General features: G+C 39.5%; 1 protein-coding gene across 1 annotated transcript in view; it reads left to right on the top strand.

Annotated features, from left to right (window-relative positions):
* The window catches only part of LRP2 (LDL receptor related protein 2), a 178,405-nt gene that overhangs the window by 83,957 nt on the left and 76,967 nt on the right, over positions 1 to 17,481 (top strand). The window contains exons 27-35 of the mRNA XM_065880144.1: positions 323 to 580; positions 1,665 to 1,867; positions 2,749 to 2,933; positions 3,793 to 4,021; positions 4,818 to 4,992; positions 6,667 to 6,789; positions 11,511 to 11,677; positions 12,631 to 12,774; positions 16,850 to 16,959. Coding sequence (XP_065736216.1) covers positions 323 to 580; positions 1,665 to 1,867; positions 2,749 to 2,933; positions 3,793 to 4,021; positions 4,818 to 4,992; positions 6,667 to 6,789; positions 11,511 to 11,677; positions 12,631 to 12,774; positions 16,850 to 16,959 — 1,594 coding nt within the window. The remainder of the gene's footprint in view (positions 1 to 322; positions 581 to 1,664; positions 1,868 to 2,748; positions 2,934 to 3,792; positions 4,022 to 4,817; positions 4,993 to 6,666; positions 6,790 to 11,510; positions 11,678 to 12,630; positions 12,775 to 16,849; positions 16,960 to 17,481) is intronic.

The raw sequence follows: 17,481 nt of genomic DNA, 5'->3' as shown, positions 1-17,481 counted from the left end.
TGCTTTACCAATGATAGTTGTGTTTCTTGATGTCCACCATATTTCCCCAAGTTTCTCTCATTGCACTAAATGGAGTTATAATAGAAGGCTGTAGTGAAGAAAGTGGTCCAAGTCCAGTGGATGTGAAAGATGGTAAATCCTCAGGTAAATCGGAGCACTGAACAGCCTGTGGACCTCATCCAGGTGGATTCTGCCCATAGCTCTTACCTGGGTATTGTGTTGAAGGTGACCTGAGACTGTATGACACATAATACAACTGAGTGAACCAAAGAAGCAAAGATTCCTGACTTTTCCACTCTGTGATTCTTTTTCTTTATTCTAGACCAGGAGAGCTGCTCAGATTCCAATGGTGGTTGTACTCACCAGTGTATTCAAGGGCCCTATGGGGCTCAGTGCCAGTGTCCACTGGGATACCTGCTTGCCAATGACTCTAAGACCTGTGAAGACATAAATGAATGTCGTATTCCAGGCTTTTGTAGCCAGCACTGTTACAATATGAGAGGTTCTTTTCGGTGCTGGTGTGATCCGGAATACAGGTTAGACGCTGACCAGAGGACCTGCAAAGCTACAGGTAATGAAAGTGAGCTAACTCCAGCCAGTTTACCAAGCACACTCCAGAGCTTAAGATTAAATGTCACGTTTAACAAATTTCACCATCTTTATATAATGCTTAATGAATTCAATTCAACCAGTATTAATTCAGTTTCTACTACGTGAAAGTATTTGTACTATGTGTTAGGGTATTGCTTTGGCTGCTTTAAAAGTGACCAGATAGTGACCACCTAGAGGGGTGGGATAGGGAGGGTGGGAGGGAGACACAAGAGGGCGGGGATATGGAGATGAGAGATATGTATATGTATAGCTGATTCACTTTGTTATACAGCAGAAACTAACACAACATTGTAAAGCAATTATACTCCAATAAAGATGTTAAAAAAATAAATAAATAAAAGTGACCAGATAAAGAATGCTAAAACAAAGTAGGCAGTTTCTTTCTTTTTCGGGCAGGAGTCTGGAGGGTAGACGGTTCAGGGGGTAAAAGCTGGTGTGGCTTCCATCTCGGGATCCATTGCTTTTGCTCCAGTCTTTGCCTGCTCCCAGAAAGTAGGAAAGGGGCGAGTAGCTTCCTTTTAAGGATGGCACCTAGAATTTGACACATCGTTTGTGTTCACATTTTATTGTTCAAAACTTAGTCATGTGGTCACTCCAAACTGAAATGGGGAAATGTCTCTAGCTGGTAGGCCCTGTGCTGTGCTAAAAAGTGGCATAATTTATTACTAGAAAGGAAGAAGAGGAGAGGGACATGGGGATGATTAGAAGTCTCTGCCACAGCTGAATGCAAAGTACAAAATAAGCAAGTACAAAAGTAACTATAGTAACAGGAAGAATGCAAGTAGAGTTCACTCCAGGTTGATATTTCGATAAACACTAAAGTGTAATTCAAGGAAGAAAGATATTTCGAAAAAGCTTACTTTCAACGCTCATGAAAACCAGCTAACTGTTAAGGTAACATCATTCTTAAAGGAATTTTTGTTTGTTTTTCCCTTTACTCTAGTGTGGAATGACGTCTTCTTTCTGTTACCAAAGGTATTACATCAAATATTGAGTGTTTTTTCTCCCAGAATCGTTGACACTTGTATTTTCTTCTTGGACAGCATCTGAAGGTCTGCTGTTACTTGTGGCGAGTCAGAACCAGCTTGTTGCTGACAACATCTCCAGGCAGGAGCACTCTATCCACGCCCTTGTCCAGGATGGTTCTCACATTGTGGCTGTTGATTTTGATTCAGTCAGTGGTCATATCTTTTGGTCGGATGGAACTCAGGGTAAAATCTGGAGTGCGTTTCAAAATGGAACAGATAGAAAACTAGTAAGTACATGTCTACTGGCCTTTGACCTGACTAGTTCCCCTGTCTTGGGTCTATTTGCTGTTGTTACTCACCAGTGAGAGAAGGCCCTACCTCATCTTAGGTGGTTCTCATGTTTTCCTCTGGGCCACATCACACCCAAGGGACCCCGATGTTCCTAACTCCTACTTGATGGGATCTGAAGGGAGATGCATGGCTCTGAATTGCAGGTCGTATGATGCAGAGACCTCACAGCATCTTGGAGGTCCCTTCTGCAAATTTTTTCCCTAGTGGATGAGAGATAAGGGAAACACAGGGGAGGTTGCTTTTCTTTCTTTTATCTTTTAAAAATGTTTTTAGAATTTATCCTTTTCTTTGCCATTATGGTTTATTACAGGATACTGAATATAGTTCCCCATGCTATACAGTAGGACCTTGCTGTTGAGGTTGCTTTTCTTAGCTTTAATTCAGTTATGTTTCTTGATCAATCTCCTGGAGTTTCAGTTTCTTGATCCTTGATGGTTATGTTTCCTCCGCCCCTTAGAAATTTATTTTGTAATTGTTGGCACTCAATCAATAAAGGTATTACTTTTGCCATGTGAACACTGTAAAGTTTCATAGGGTTGCCAGCTTAGCAAACGGATACAGCTTTTGTTTAACTGAAAAAATTCTGAAACCAAAATGAAACTACATACTAAGCCAACAATAGAGTATTCAGTTCTACACAATCTTGTATATTTTTCCAGAAAACCCTACTGTTTCTACATGGGAAGACAAAGTTTTCTAATCTTCATAAGCCATCATAGGACAAATTAGATGCCTTATTCTCAATTTTCATATAATTTCCATGTTTGCATTCATTTATTCCCTTTAGAATTCACTCGTTATTCACTTTTGTCTTTAGACGCTTGACAGTGGCATCACCATGACTGAAAGTATTGCAGTAGATTGGGTAGGACGCAATCTTTACTGGACAGACTTTTCTCTGCAAACAATCGAAGTCTCTAAACTGGATGGGAGTCACAGGACTGTGTTGCTTAGTGAAAACATAACAAATCCAAGGGGACTAGTGTTAGATCCCAGAGCTACGTAAGACTTCTTCTTTTTTTTTTAAGTGATGTTGCCTTAACATTGTGTCGAGGGAAAAATAACATGACATGCTGTGGCTAATATTCATATCACAAAATTTACACATTGGTTTATTAGCTTGGCAATATATGATTAAGTCTAATGAATGCATGCAGTAATATTCCATAGACGGGCCATGGTACTTGTTCTGCCACGTGTACCTCATGGTTATGCAACAAAACAGCCAGATTTTCCTGCTTCCGTTTCATATTGTTTACTAGAACTTCCTTTTATGTCACGTAAGGAAGTTTTTGCCTGCTGGCCCTAAAGGGAAGAAGAAGAAATTCTCCCATGTGCTTAGAAAACTTTGAAGGCTTCTTTCTTTGAATTTCCTTAGATTCTCTTAGATTCTTTCCTGCAGGAAGATGAGTTAGGCAAATTATGTTCAATGCAATGCAGACTTCCCAGATATTGTAAAGTAAATTTCACACCCGTGAAATTTATGATAAATCTCTGATGATGAATAAATTGACTTATTTTAAAAACGACAGGGTAGATAAACTGGGACAGATGAACTTTGCTAGATCAACTATTTGTGGATTGTACAGAAACATGAATCGGCCTTGAAACGTTTCAGTGTCACAGTATACTGCATGTTTTCTGAACATTATAAAAACACCCAGATGGCTTGTGATTGCATTATGATTACAGTTTTACTTTGTGACTCTCAGAGGAAAGAGTAAGCTCTGGGCATATATTCTGACCTGGAGATGAGTTATTTTAAGCAGAGCTTAAACATGATATTCTGTCACTTAAAATGACAGTTATTTTCCATTTTGAAATATGTCCCATCCAATCGGTAACTAGTTTCTTTTCACAGTGCCTGTGTGATGTTCTGGTCTGACTGGGGCCATCACCCTCGCATTGAGCGAGCTAGCATGGATGGCAGTCTGCGCACCGTCATTATCCAGGAGAAGGTTTTCTGGCCCAATGGCTTAGCTATTGACTACCCCAACAGGCTGCTGTACTTCGTGGATGGCTATCTTGATTACATAGACTATTGTGAATATGATGGAAGCAATCGGCGGCAGGTGATAGCCAGTGATTTGGTAAGTTGGTAGTGAGGAAAGGAAACTAAGACAATAATGGTTTAGTAGGAAGCAGATAGAGTAACAAGAAAGCTAAGAAATTCACTGTTGTGTCGTAGACGTTACAAGGTCCATCGAGGAAATATCGACAGGAGGAAGGGTCAACCTATCTTTTATTACTGACAGAAAATCAATATTCTAGTTCATGGCCAGATTGTGCCACGTCCAGGAAGGATTAATAGCTCGTGTGACTTAGTTGATCTGTGGATGCTAATCCGTTGCTTCTCTAAGTCCATGTAAATAATGTTTTAATTATATGTAGATTCCCTCCATGAAATCATAACCTGTTATGTATTTTTATTCAGGAAATTCTGGTGAATTTATTGTCACAAGTTAAATGAGAAAATATGTATTTTACCAAAAAGCTGTTACTGACTTCTATTTAAGATTGTGATTGTTTATAGTTCTGTGGCTTGAAGAGGCCCCGGGAGATCTCTCCTGTAACTAGACAGGTGATCTACATAAGTCACCCTACTTTCTGCACTTCAGTTTTGCTTTTGTTTATAAGATGGATGCCCAGTGTAATTACCAGAGTAAAAATGAAGGCTAAGTGACACAGGTACATGAAAGTATTTTGCTTGGTAAGTGGGATATAGGTCAAGAAGTATATATTTTTTCTGTCTCTTGACCAATGATTTCACTATGTCTTTATTAAGTTAAATGCTAAAGGAAACCATCTTCTTGGGGAGGTATCCTTTTCTACTTTGTTCATCTTCATTGTTATTTCTAGTTCTCATTGTTCTCTTCTGCTTCACAGACTCTGCGGCATCCCTACTCCCTAAGTCTCTTTGAAGATTCCGTGTACTGGAGTGACCGTGCTACTCATGAGATTATGAAAGCCAACAAGTGGCATGGGGGGAACCAATCAGTAGTACTGTCTCTTCATCAGCCCCTTGGAATTGTTGTGGTTCATCCTGCAAAACAACCAGTTTGTAAGTGATAGAGATATCCTGCATGGTATAGCTTGGAAAACATTGGTCTGGGGAATGTAAAATGTATAACGTCGCAGACCCATTTGTTTGGACAATACATTTCCATGACCTCTGTTGACCATGGAAAAGTCAAATCTCGTATGTCTTTACATACTCAAGTCTCCCTGGTCTTTTCTCCCACTTTCTTTTGCCACACTGGACTTCACTGGACTTCATTTTGGTACAGAAGCACAGGAGGCTACTTACCATCTCTGAACGTCTGCACACCAGGCTACTTACCATCTCTGAATGTCTGCACTGGCTCTTCCTTTTGCCCTGGGACGCCCCTCGTCCAGATGTCTGCCTGAGTTGCTGCTTCACGTTATTTAGAATTCTCTTAGGTGCTCCTTGGTGGGCCTCGACCATCCTATCGAAAATGGCACCGCCTCTCATAATTCTTTTGCTCTTTGCTCTCATGTTCTAAAGTCACACAACTTATGAGTTTAGTTTTATCTCCCTTTGTTAGACTATCTGCCTCATGTTTACAGTATTCCCAGTGCTTAGAGTGGTGTTTGATACATAGTGAAGGCTTGCTAGTTCTTGAGTGAACAAATGGATTACTGCATCTAACAAGGTGCATGTAATAAGAATATATAGGACCTAGAGAACATACTATGAGCACAGGATGCGCACAGGATCCCTCTACTTCAAGGAGCAGAAACACACAAAGATGTCATCAATAGAAAAATAAAAGATTATTATCTAACCAAAACGTGGACAGCAGTGGGTAAATGTCAAGGTCACATAGGGAACACACAACTTGGTTTCATTTAATGTGAAAAGATCTCTTTGGGGTCAGCCAAGGAGACACATCTTATGTAGCATCAAATTTCTATTACTGAGCTCTGGATTACTCAGCGGCTGTTTGTTCTGTTTATAGACTGGATTGATCTGTGACCTTGGGAAAGTCACTCCTCCCTCTTATGCCTCTTATGAATTCTATGTTGAAAGAATGATGTTGGGGAAGGGTAAAGTAGTTTAGGGCAAATACCAAACCAGCCAAAGTAACTTAATGTATTGTGTCTCCAAATATTGGGGGCTTCTGGAAGGACAATTTATTAATTGAGATATAATTGACACATAACATTGTATTAGTGTTAGGTGTACAACATAATGATTTGACATACGTATGTATTGTGAAATGATCACTATGATAAGTTCAGTGAACATCTATTACCACACATTTTTTTTTCTGTGCTGAAAACTTTTAAGATCGACTCTTTACTATAGTCATCATGCTGTACATTACATCCCCAAGACTTATTTACCTCGTAACTGGAAGTCTGTACCTTTTGACCACCTTCACACGTTTTGCCGCCCCGCATTCTCTGCTTCTGACAAGCACCAGTCTGTTCTCTCAGTTCATTTTTTTTTTAATTTAGATTTAAAATTTAGATTATTAAAAGTGATATCATATAGTATCTGTCTTTCTCTGTCTGACTTATTTCACTTAGCATAATACCCTCCAGGTCCATCCGTGTGTTGCAAATGGAGGATTTCCTTTTCTGCGGGCCGAATAATATTCGATTATATGTGTATATATACATACCATGTCTTTATCCATTCATCCCGTGCACTTTAAAGTGGGCGGTTTTCCATTCACCAGTGTTTTCTTCTCTTCTCTTTGTATTACAGCCACAAACCCATGTGTCCATGCCCAATGCAGCCATCTATGCTTGCTTTCCTCAGAGAGGCTTTACTCCTGTGCTTGTCCTTCAGGGTGGCGTCTCTCTCGTGATTCTGTGACTTGCGTGAGAGGTACAGTATGTCCTTTAAGTATGCCCTGAAGGTGGAGCTTGCCACAGTTTGTACAAAGCTGTGTGAGCTCTAGACCACTTGGTGATGGAGTGTGTGCTGTGCTCCCTCTGATCAGCAGGTATCTGTAGAGTGTGTGCTATATGGGGTGTTAACTGAGCACCATATACAGAAACTGTATTCCAATTGACCATATGCAGAAACTGTATTACAACTGAGTTGTAATTGTAATGTAGTTTCTGTACATGCAGCTACTATTATGTGTGCATGTAATTCAACAATCTTTAACCTCACATTTTCTCTTACCTGGTTATAGTCAGGCAAGGTAGGATAATGGGAAGTTCCAGATTCTGCATTTAGAAGTAAAAGTCCTTGATATTTGTGGATAGCTTCATTTTTTAGGTTCCTGATCTCATCTTTATTCTCATAACCAACAGTCAATAATGAGTGTTATAGTCTGGGTCTTCTGACTCCAGTTTCAGTACCTTTACTATTACTGTATGGTACTTTAAAAAGGAAAGTTTTCTCTGTATGAAATATTTAAAGATTATTTGAATAATTTATTCTTCATCTCATTCTAGATATCTTACTGGGTTGATTGGAGAGTATGTGGAGAGTTATACTAAGTACTTTAGGGAGCAAGAAAGGAAGGACAAGATGTAGTCAGTCCACAAAGGAGATTTCTAAGAAATCATTTGCCTTTGCTTAAAAATCTAAAGAGGTAGTCTAAACTCAAGTTTCTTTCATTACTCGGTGAAGAGGAGTAAATGTGTTTTGATACTGATAAAAAATGGCTATAGACCAGTTAAAATGAAATGGTTAATGGGAAAAAATTGCTAAATTAAGAGAAAAATAGAGTCAGTCTAGAGGGAAATTTAGTTTTCAAATGGAAAGTATATTCCTGAATCCAGGAAATTTATGGAGTTTACAGGTTATGAGGATGTAGGCTTACTGAAAATCAAATTCCATCGACATGTGATATTTTGCAATGATACTTTTGTGATGAAAGATTTTAATTATTGGTAATGCCTACAAAGGGATTGGCATTTGCCATTTTTCTTCAGAGCTTTATTATAAACCTAATCCTTGTTGACACTGTTTAATTTAGTGTGTCCTCAGAGTCTTTCAGCAGAAGATTAAACTGGGCTACAGACATTCTGCATACAAAGCATTCTTTCACCACACAGAGATTGTTGAACTGTGCATTGGGGATTGGTGTAATCTGTATTACTATCTGATGGTGATTGATAAGTGTAAACTCTAAATAGTACCTTTTGTTGTTTCACAAATAATTCCACTAGTGGTTTTCCCATGGACTGACTTTACTGAGGTGGAACCTTTTCAATAGTTTCCAACCGGCTTCTGAGCACCAGCTGGGTAACTGAGTGCTAATGTATGTGAACTAAAAAAAATGTTGCATTTTTTTTTTCCAGCAGGAAGCTTAGAAGACTGTTAACATTCATAGATGAAAACGTTTTACTTGATTTAAATGTCCGATTGCCTCTAAAATTTTGTCTGCAAAGTGTCTAAAATATCTTTGGAAGTGCTTATGTGATCAGATCAAGTGAAAAAACAGAGATGGTTTAATATTGGCTATGTAAAATCATGCATTAAAAAAATCTGGGGGACAAGATACACAAGTGCCAATAATGCTTACAGTTGGGAAGGGGGATTATGGGATATTTCTATTTTTTCCTAATTTTATGCCATAAAATTTTAAAGGGAGAGCTTTCTCTGTATGAAATCGTTTTTTATTGTTTAGCAAATATGTTCCCCACAATGCCAAAGAAACCTCCAAAACTCAAACAGGAACATCTTCCCAGCACCCCCTAAAATTAACAACCGCAAATCCAGGGCTGTTCAAGGTCATACTTTGGGAGGAGCTAGGCTTGGGAGTCATAAATGTCACCTCTTAATGACAACATAAATTTCCCATTCCTGACTGTTGTTTTTCACTTCTTTGCTCTGCTAACACTAATCTTAATAGGATCATGACATGAAAGATAGAAAATGAAGAAATGTTCTGTCATTTCAAGAGACTAAGGCCTCCTGAACTCCTTTCCAGCCAACCCTAGGTGCGGCTGTGCCTACTCTTTCATTGTCATGGTCCGTATACTTTGTCTGGCCCTCCCGACTCTTTAAGTTCCTTGGGAATAAATCCTCTACCTGATTCCTTGATGTATGCTTTTTGCCCGTGGCACACAGTGGCACTCAGTAAATGTTGAGTGAATGACAAACCCTCCAGTGTCCCTTTTTGCTTCTTCTCCATTCCTGTTTTTCACCTGCTCATTCCTTTATAGATGTGTATAGTCATAAAATCACTCCTGTTTTCTTAACCATGGAGCACTTTTCATGCACCTTCCTATGCCACCTGCTGACTCAGTGGTCACTTCTGCCAGTGCCGCATTAAATGATACCCCATCTCTGCTCTGTGGCCCACAAATGTTCACTGGCTGTAAACCCTTTCAAACACACCTGCAGTGATCTGATGATGGAGGTCCTGAGACCCATCCCCAGGGAAGAGTAATGGCTGACGGAGTAGTGCTGGGTGCTCTCAAGGGAAGAGCTTGTTAGAGGAATCAGGAAGGTCCATGTTTGATGGATGAGAAATGCAGTTTTTCAGGCCTTAAACAGTGCTTTGGTTGAAATTCTTCCAATTAAGCAAAAGAAAAATTACCCATTAAAAAGAACAGAATCAGGTTTTGAGTAAGTAATAGTTCCCCTGTGAAACTGGGAAGTATTTCTTGTTTCTCTGAACCAATGAACATTTATAACATATAATTAATACATCATTAAATATCATCTCAGCATATTCAGGGTACATCTTAAACTCATAATGTGTAATTTCTGCAGTTAAATCAAATGAATTGAGTGGTGATCTGATATTCGATAAGTAGTACCCGGCCTGCACTTTTTGCAGAGGAGTGATTAAGAACATAGTGGGAGGGAGGGAGACGCAAGAGGGAAGACATATGGGAACATATGTATATGTATAGCTGATTCACTTTGTTATAAAGCAGAAACTAACACACCATTGTAAAGCAATTATACCCCAATAAAGATTTAAAAAAAAAAAAAAAAAAAAAACCACACAAAAAAAAAAAAAGAACATAGGTTTTGGAGAGTTCAAGCAACCTTGCTGTGACCTGGGTTAGATATGCTAATTTCTTTGTGCCTCATTTGAAATTTGGGGGAGGGAGGTAACTATCTAACAAGCAGGGTTATGAGGCTTCAGGAAGAGAAATTAAATGAAGTAGTACTTATTTGCTGCATGCTGTGTAGCATGTCTTCTCAATAAGTGGCGACGATTATTATGGTTATTGCAGTTGTTCAGAAGAGAGGCATAGCGGAGCCGCTGACAGAGTCAAGCCTTGGGAGTTAATCTCATTGCCTTGTTTCCTGTGGAAGCTGCAAAGCTGTGGGAAGCTCCTTGGCCTCGGTTGTTTCTGAAAACAGCTTTGCAGGGTTGCTGTGAAAGACTAAATGCTATATATTGTAATACTTTGGAAAGTATTAAGCATGAAGAGTTGCAAATTTTATTTTAGATTTGTACCAGCTTAATAAATTGAGTCATTTCTCCGTAGTGGAAATGCCAGGAACAAGGAAAAACTAATCGGACATGAAAGTAAGTAAAGAAAAAATTGTCAAAATAATCCTGCTGAAGATGTAAAGCTTCCCTGCTGATCAAAATAATGCAAACACCATTTTTAGCCCATGAAGAGTATGCAATGATTAATCATTTTATATAGTGTCTTAATAGGTGCTATATCTTATATATCTTAATAACACAAAACTCACATTCCAAAGTTTTCCTTTTCTCACAGAGGAATGATAATAAAACCCTACTCGTGAACTTCATTAATTTTTTGATAAAGGGACTATAATTTGGATGAAGATCATCTTTTAAAATGGACCTCATTATCTATTAAAGAGCCTACTTGAACTGGTAGTTTAAATAAGGCATTTTGAAGATGTTTAAGTTGCAATGTACAGATACTTTTGAGAACTTTAGAAGGCGCTCTTTACATATTTACTTATGTATCCATCCATTTATTCATTTATGCGGTCATTCAGTTAGCAAATATTTATTAGACAACTATTGTAAGCCAAGCTCTGAGGACATAATAGTGAGTAAATCAGACAGGGTCACTGCCCTTTGGGAGTAGAATCTAATGTGGAAGGTCGACATTAGTCAAACAACAATTGGTGGGATTATAAATTAGATTTACTTAGTAATTAAAGTCTCTCATAAACACTAGGCAACACCGTGTGGTGTTACTTTCTGAACATAATTAAAACAAATGAACTGCCATTCACCAAGGAGGGTCTATAAATTTTCTTTCACATTTTGGGGCAAAATCCAACTCTCCTTTCTCTGAGTTATTCTGCGTATAGAAATGGAAGAACTTCTTGTCTGTGACTCTTAGCAAACTTGGATAGTTTAGCAGCATGAGTAAGGAATTAATGAAGAGTATGATAAATGCTGATCTACTTTGGGTAATTCCAGAGGTCTTATGTGTGAAGTTGATGGTCTGGTGACGCAGCAACCCATTGAAACCCAATGGAAGGCCCTGGATTATCTGGTGAAATATCTATCATGCATTATGGTTATTGGAGCAGTTCTGCAGTGGCATTTTGTCCCATCAGATGGTACCAATCCACTACCTTCTGTTACTCTAAATGTCTGGGATATAATTTTGAGAGATATTCTGTTATTTTCACAGGTGATGAAGCGTTCCTAATAGTTGTAAGACACAGTATAATTTTTGGAATCTCCCTTAACCCTGAGGTGAAGACCTTTGATGCTATGGTGCCCATATCAGGGATACAGAATGGTTATGACGTTGCAGTTGATTACTCAGAGCAATTCATCTATTGGCTTGAAAATCCAGTAAGTTTCAAATAACATTCAAAGTATGCAACTTGTTCTTGAAGAGCCTACCTGCACTGAGGCCTTCTTATATTTTTGCTGGGTGTCAAGTGGCCCAGACATAAATAGATTTACCACTAAGCATTTTTTAATTTAGTGAGGGATGTCAGTGGGAAGTTGGCCTGGAGCAAAGACCCGATAATAAGCACGTTTAAGCTATTGGGTATATTTATCCATTCAACAAGTATTAAGTGACTACTCTTCTCCCTGCACTGAACTCACTGCTTCCAACTGCAGAGTACATGCCAAGAGGAAGCAGTAACAAAGCTTGCTCCTAAGGAGCTTTAGTCTATTAGACGAACATAAAAATGAGGATATTAGACTAACATAAAAATGATCATCGCTCAAGACCAAAAGCAATAGTTCCCTAAGGGAATTCCAGGAAAGCATCTGATGTGGCCGCTGTGGCCTTCGCTCAGAATCTTTCCCTCTAGGATAAAAAAGAACACTCCTCCAATTTCCTTCCCACTGGGACCCTTTCCTCACCCTTTAGGGAAGAAACCTGTGAGGATGGGGAAGGGGCAAGGAAAATACAAGTGAGGAAGAGAGGGAAGACCTTTGTGGTTGATGCTTGTCACCTCTGTGGAAAAATATACTCCTGGCCTCCCGATTCACACCTGTAACTTGGATTATTTTTATGACTCTTTGGCCTGTGGTGGTTAAGGAATAAACTTCTGTAGCCGATATCAGAGGGAGCCTGAATGGTAAGCCTTGTATATTCCTGTGATGCACTTGAAAATCAGTGTTTGCAGTGTTGCTGGCGTTAGCGTTATACACGGTAACCCCAGCCAGTGGCCCTGAAACTTTGCCTTTCTTCCACGTGTGAGGCGTGTTAAAGAAACACAGTAGCTGGCAGTAGCTGCAGTGAAGCTGTGGCCTTGAAACAGCTCACCCCTCCTCGTCTTTCTCACCAGGGTGAAATTCACAGAGTGAAGACAGATGGCACCAACAGGACAGTGTTTGTTCCTCTATCAAGTTTGGGGGCTTCTACGAGCCTGGCCTTAGATTGGCTATCAAGAAACCTTTATTATACCAATCGTGGAACTCAGTCAATTAAGGTAATGATTCCATAATACTATTGACACAAACACTGGTTTCTTAGTCACGTAAAATCTATTCTCAGGAAATGCTGTCATGTGGAGGAAGCACAAGGGATATTAATATTAACTATCAAAGTCTCTGAAGCCAAGGAGAAACCTAAAAATTGGAACTTTCTAGTGCCCTACTTTGTCTCCTCCTAAGTATAAAGGGTAACTTGTTCATATAAAAGGATGTTAGATAATTTATTAAGATATATACAAAGGTAAATAAAAAATTATGTAAGGAGATCAACATAAAGGGAAGCTTATAGTCGGCAAGGCATTTTCATTATCTTTCCTCATCAAGTATTCAATACGATTTCAGTTCTAAACCAAATTTATAGGTTACCTCTGTGCTTAGATGGAAATCTTTCTATGGCTCCAACAGTGAAACAGAAAGTAGAAACTTGATTCTGATTCCTTTGATGCTTTCCTTTTTTGAGATAAGTGTTTTTTTTTACTCTAATTCCCAGAAGAAATTCTATAGGGGCACAGGTATGAAATCACATGAAGTAAATCAGAGGTAACTTGACTAGTACTGGTTTGCTCCACTCTGGGACAAGGTTAAAACATGTGATGGATTATTCATTCAGAGTAATTTTGAGAGTGAGAATTCCTAATGCAAAGGGCTGGTCTTGGGAGAGCGACAGTAGGGTGAGAGTCCACTGCTCAGGATGAGGCACCAGTTAGTAAGTTGGTTCTCTTTGGGGCGTTCAGAAAGATTAATGCTTAAGATAGGAAGGTACACAGCAGCTAAGTGGCTAATTTAGAGCAGATTTGCTAGGAGGAGTGCTTATTCGATAGTCAGAACAGTGCTTTACAGTTTACAAAGGTCTTCCGCAAACATCATCTCATCCAATCCTTACAACATTCCGGAGGGCAGGCAAGTGTAGTAAACGGTCACAGTGACGGGGACATTCGCAGTACGCATGCAGTATGCTCATCTCAAGCCGGGTAGAATCAGCAGCTCCTAACGTGAAGGGAACCTTGGAGCCTCATCTGGTTCAAGCTCTATGTTAGATGAAAATCTGAAGCCCACAGAAACTAAGAAACTGGCTTAAACAGTCAGCTTCACTGCCCTGATTCTGGGGAAGGTGGGTGGTCTAACTTTGCCTTGTTGTAAACCACAAGTTCGGCAGTCTAGCCTGCTTCAACCCCCTTTGACAGTGACAGAAGGTATTTTGCACAACCTCAACGAAAAATATCACTGACCCATCAAAACACAGGCAATATTTACTGCCCAAGACCTTTAATACCAAACTCACATTCTAGAGTCCACTCAGTAGAAAACTGTCTTCATTCCAAATGGCAGTTAATCTGCTCCTGCTTTGTAAGTGGGGTCTTCTCTTTTGGACTGATACTCTTCCAAGAGCAGGGCACGTGTCTTCTCCATCAGGGTTAGATACAACAGAAAAGCACCAGTTGAAGAACTGAGTATGTGCGTGTGCATGTGTGTGTATTGGTGAGGCCACTTTAACCACGGAAACCTAGAGTTGGTAATTGTGCTCCAAATGCAGTGAGGTCCAGAGGAGAGAGAACTTGCGTTGGAGTCCTGGCTTCGAGTCTGGCTTGCTTGCTCCTTTATGCATTCATTCAATAAGCACTAGGAAATGCTTTCCATGGGTTGGTGCCATGGTTAGTCCTGGATAGTCAAGGATGAATCAAACATTTGTTTTCCCTGCTTTTAAGAAGCTCACACATCTGAGAGCTAGACACCTAAACAAATATCTTTGCTCCAGTGTAAGTGTGATATGTGTGTTGAATAGAAAGAGAGTGATTAAGGACAGAAGTAAGTGTGTGGGGAGAGAACGGTGGGCTTCCCCCAAGAGGTTACTTGAGAGCTAAGTCTTGAAGGATGACCATCCTTTATTTCTGCATAATGAAGTAGGGAGAAAAAAAAAACAACACTTGAATAAAGACCCTGAGATATGAAAATGCATTTTGTAACTAAGCACGGTGTTTACTCACAGGCTGTTTGACCTTGGACAAATTATATAACTTCTCTGAGTCTGTGCTTCCTTATCCATAAAATGGGGTTAACAGTTCAGTAAGTAAAAGTACTTGACGCTAAGGTATCCTGCGAATACAGAGCCCTGTTTCCCTCAAATCATCAATATATTTAGACTATCCATAAAGGTAAATTGCCCCTTTAGTGTTTTTATCGGTTTTTTCCTTTGGTGGTATCAGTTGTGACTCTTCCAGATGAATGTTAGATTGATTAAAAAAACAGAAATTGTGTCCAAGTACTGTTTTCCTGTATGATATCCGTTCCAGAGTAGGAGAAACTCACATTTAATTCCAACTCTTCCGCTAGGGGTAGCTGTGTGCTCACTCACTAAAAGCAATTCTGTAGCTGAAGAGTGAACCCTACAGCATGGCCGTGGGTGAGAGAGCTCCATCTCTGCCAAAACACAAGGAGACTTGAGGATATGGGGAGGGGGAAGGGTAAGCTGTGACAAAGTGAGAGAGTGGCATGGACATATATATGCTACCAAACGTAAAATAGATAGATAGTGGGAAGCAGCCGCATAGCACAGGGAGATCAGCTCGGTGCTTTGTGACCCCCTAGAGGGGTGGGATAGGGAGGGTGGGATAGGGAGGGTGGGAGGGAGGGAGACGCAAGAGGGAAGAGATATGGGGACATATGTATATGTATAACTGATTCACTTTGTTATAAAGCAGAAACTAAGACACCATTATAAAGCAATTATACTCCAATAAAGATGTAAAATTTTTTAAAAAAGGAAAAAAAAAAACCACAAGGAGACGGACTTCCCTTTGAACCAAAGCCATCCTTAGGGAAAGGAGAGAAATTGCAGCAGGAAGAGGCAAATTGAAAAGAGAAAAATTATTTTAGTCCAAATAGGAGAGAAACGTACCACACAGGAGAGAGAAAATATAGAGAGAAGAGTGAGGGAGAGAAGGGGGTGTGTGTGTGTGGTGTGTGTATGTGTGTGTATGTGTGTGTGTGTGTGTGTGAGAGAGAGAGAGATGTATATAGAGAGGCAGAGATAGAAACAAACACAAATAATCAGTTTGTGTTGAAATGTAATTTTATAGAAAAGCCTTCATGCAAATCAAAAGGTATTTTCTTATTTCTTACGAGTTTTTCTCATCTCAGACTGTCTCAAGTGCATACCAAAATAGCCTTGTTTCTATAAGAAACTGCATCTAGTCCAGTAATCCATATCCCTCTGTGGTGTTTCAGAGTGTTATAACACTGTGGTTATAACAATTCTAGCAAGATTACTTAAAAACATAACATTGGGAAAACCACAAATCCTCTCTAGGCCTCTTTTTCATCACATTATGTGAGCATAATAATGCCATCTATCTCACAAAATTACTGTGAGGATTAAATCCGATAATGCTTAGTATAAGGCCTGCTACACAGTGAGGTCCCAATAAATGGATCAATAAAAAATATTGAACACAGTTGCGCTGGGTGCTGTGTGAAGCACTTTACATGCATTGTCTCACGTTCCTGGCACCCCTATGCAGAAGGGAATTTGTCATCCACATTTACTGATAAAGTTCAGAGAGGTGAACTTACTTGCCTCAGGTCCTATAGTCAGATCTGGCCGGGTCAGGATTTGCACTCAGGCCGTTAACCTGGCACAGAATTCACTTTAACTCTGTGTAAATTTGGACTGTTTGATCAACTGTGTTTGCAGTGATGGGCCACTGCGTGCTATGGCCCAGTCACTGGGGTACAGGAGACCTGGGGGGTTCCCATTGGTCTTCCAGAGTTTTCTCATCTTTTTCTGTAGTTTTGCTCAGGCAATGATTCTGTATGTTCACTCATTTGAATCTTTTTTTTATCCGTATAAATATCCTCTCCTGGAACTTTAGGTGAATTGAAAATAGAAATTTGAGAGGTGATTTTTGTTTTCTTACTCCCATTTTCTAAGCCGATTTTCTCATAGCCCTGAAAAGCAATTAGGGATTATCTGAATATCAGGCAAACCCTCCCATTCACCACAATCATGCTTTGAATTCGTTGTGTGTTTAAGTTCTCCTTCATCATAGCTTTCTTTATTTTCCCCTTATATAGGTTTTGACACTCCGAGGAGATGTCAGATACGGAAAAACACTGATTACCAATGATGGGACGAATCTTGGAGTTGGTTTTCCGGTTGGCATAACTATTGATCCTGTTAATGGGTGAGAATTCATTCATAAGTAGTGTCTGTCTTCTGTACAGCACCACCCTTGTTAATATTATGGTCTAATAAAATGGAAGATTTCAAACGTAGGGCCTTTTCTGATTTTATATGCTGACATTTGAAAAATATAGATCTCAGTAAGAAATAAATAACTCTAAGTTATATTTAATGTGTATTGTGTTCTGTTTTTCAAATTAGTAACATTGAACTTAAAATTAATTCCAAACAAATAAAAATTTCAGACATTTTAAAATAGAATTATAAGAATGAACAATAATGCATTTTGACTTTGAATGAATGTGGAAAGTTTTAAGGGGGTGGATAAACACTTGAAATAGACCTTGAAGGATGAGAAGGCTTCCAGCAGGTGCAGGATGGGTTGCAGCTGAGAAGTGGTACTTGAGGCCAAAGAGCAGTGAAGGCCCAGAGACATGGTGGCATTTAACATGATTGTGTAGAGGGCTGGAATCAGAGACTTCGAGTAGGGGGCAATTGACTAGATGGGAGATACAGCAGCTAA

This window comes from Phocoena phocoena, chromosome 7 (genome assembly GCF_963924675.1).
Source record: "Phocoena phocoena chromosome 7, mPhoPho1.1, whole genome shotgun sequence".
In the NCBI taxonomy this organism is placed as follows: domain Eukaryota; kingdom Metazoa; phylum Chordata; class Mammalia; order Artiodactyla; family Phocoenidae; genus Phocoena; species Phocoena phocoena.
This window is presented reverse-complemented; position numbering and strand designations above follow the sequence as displayed.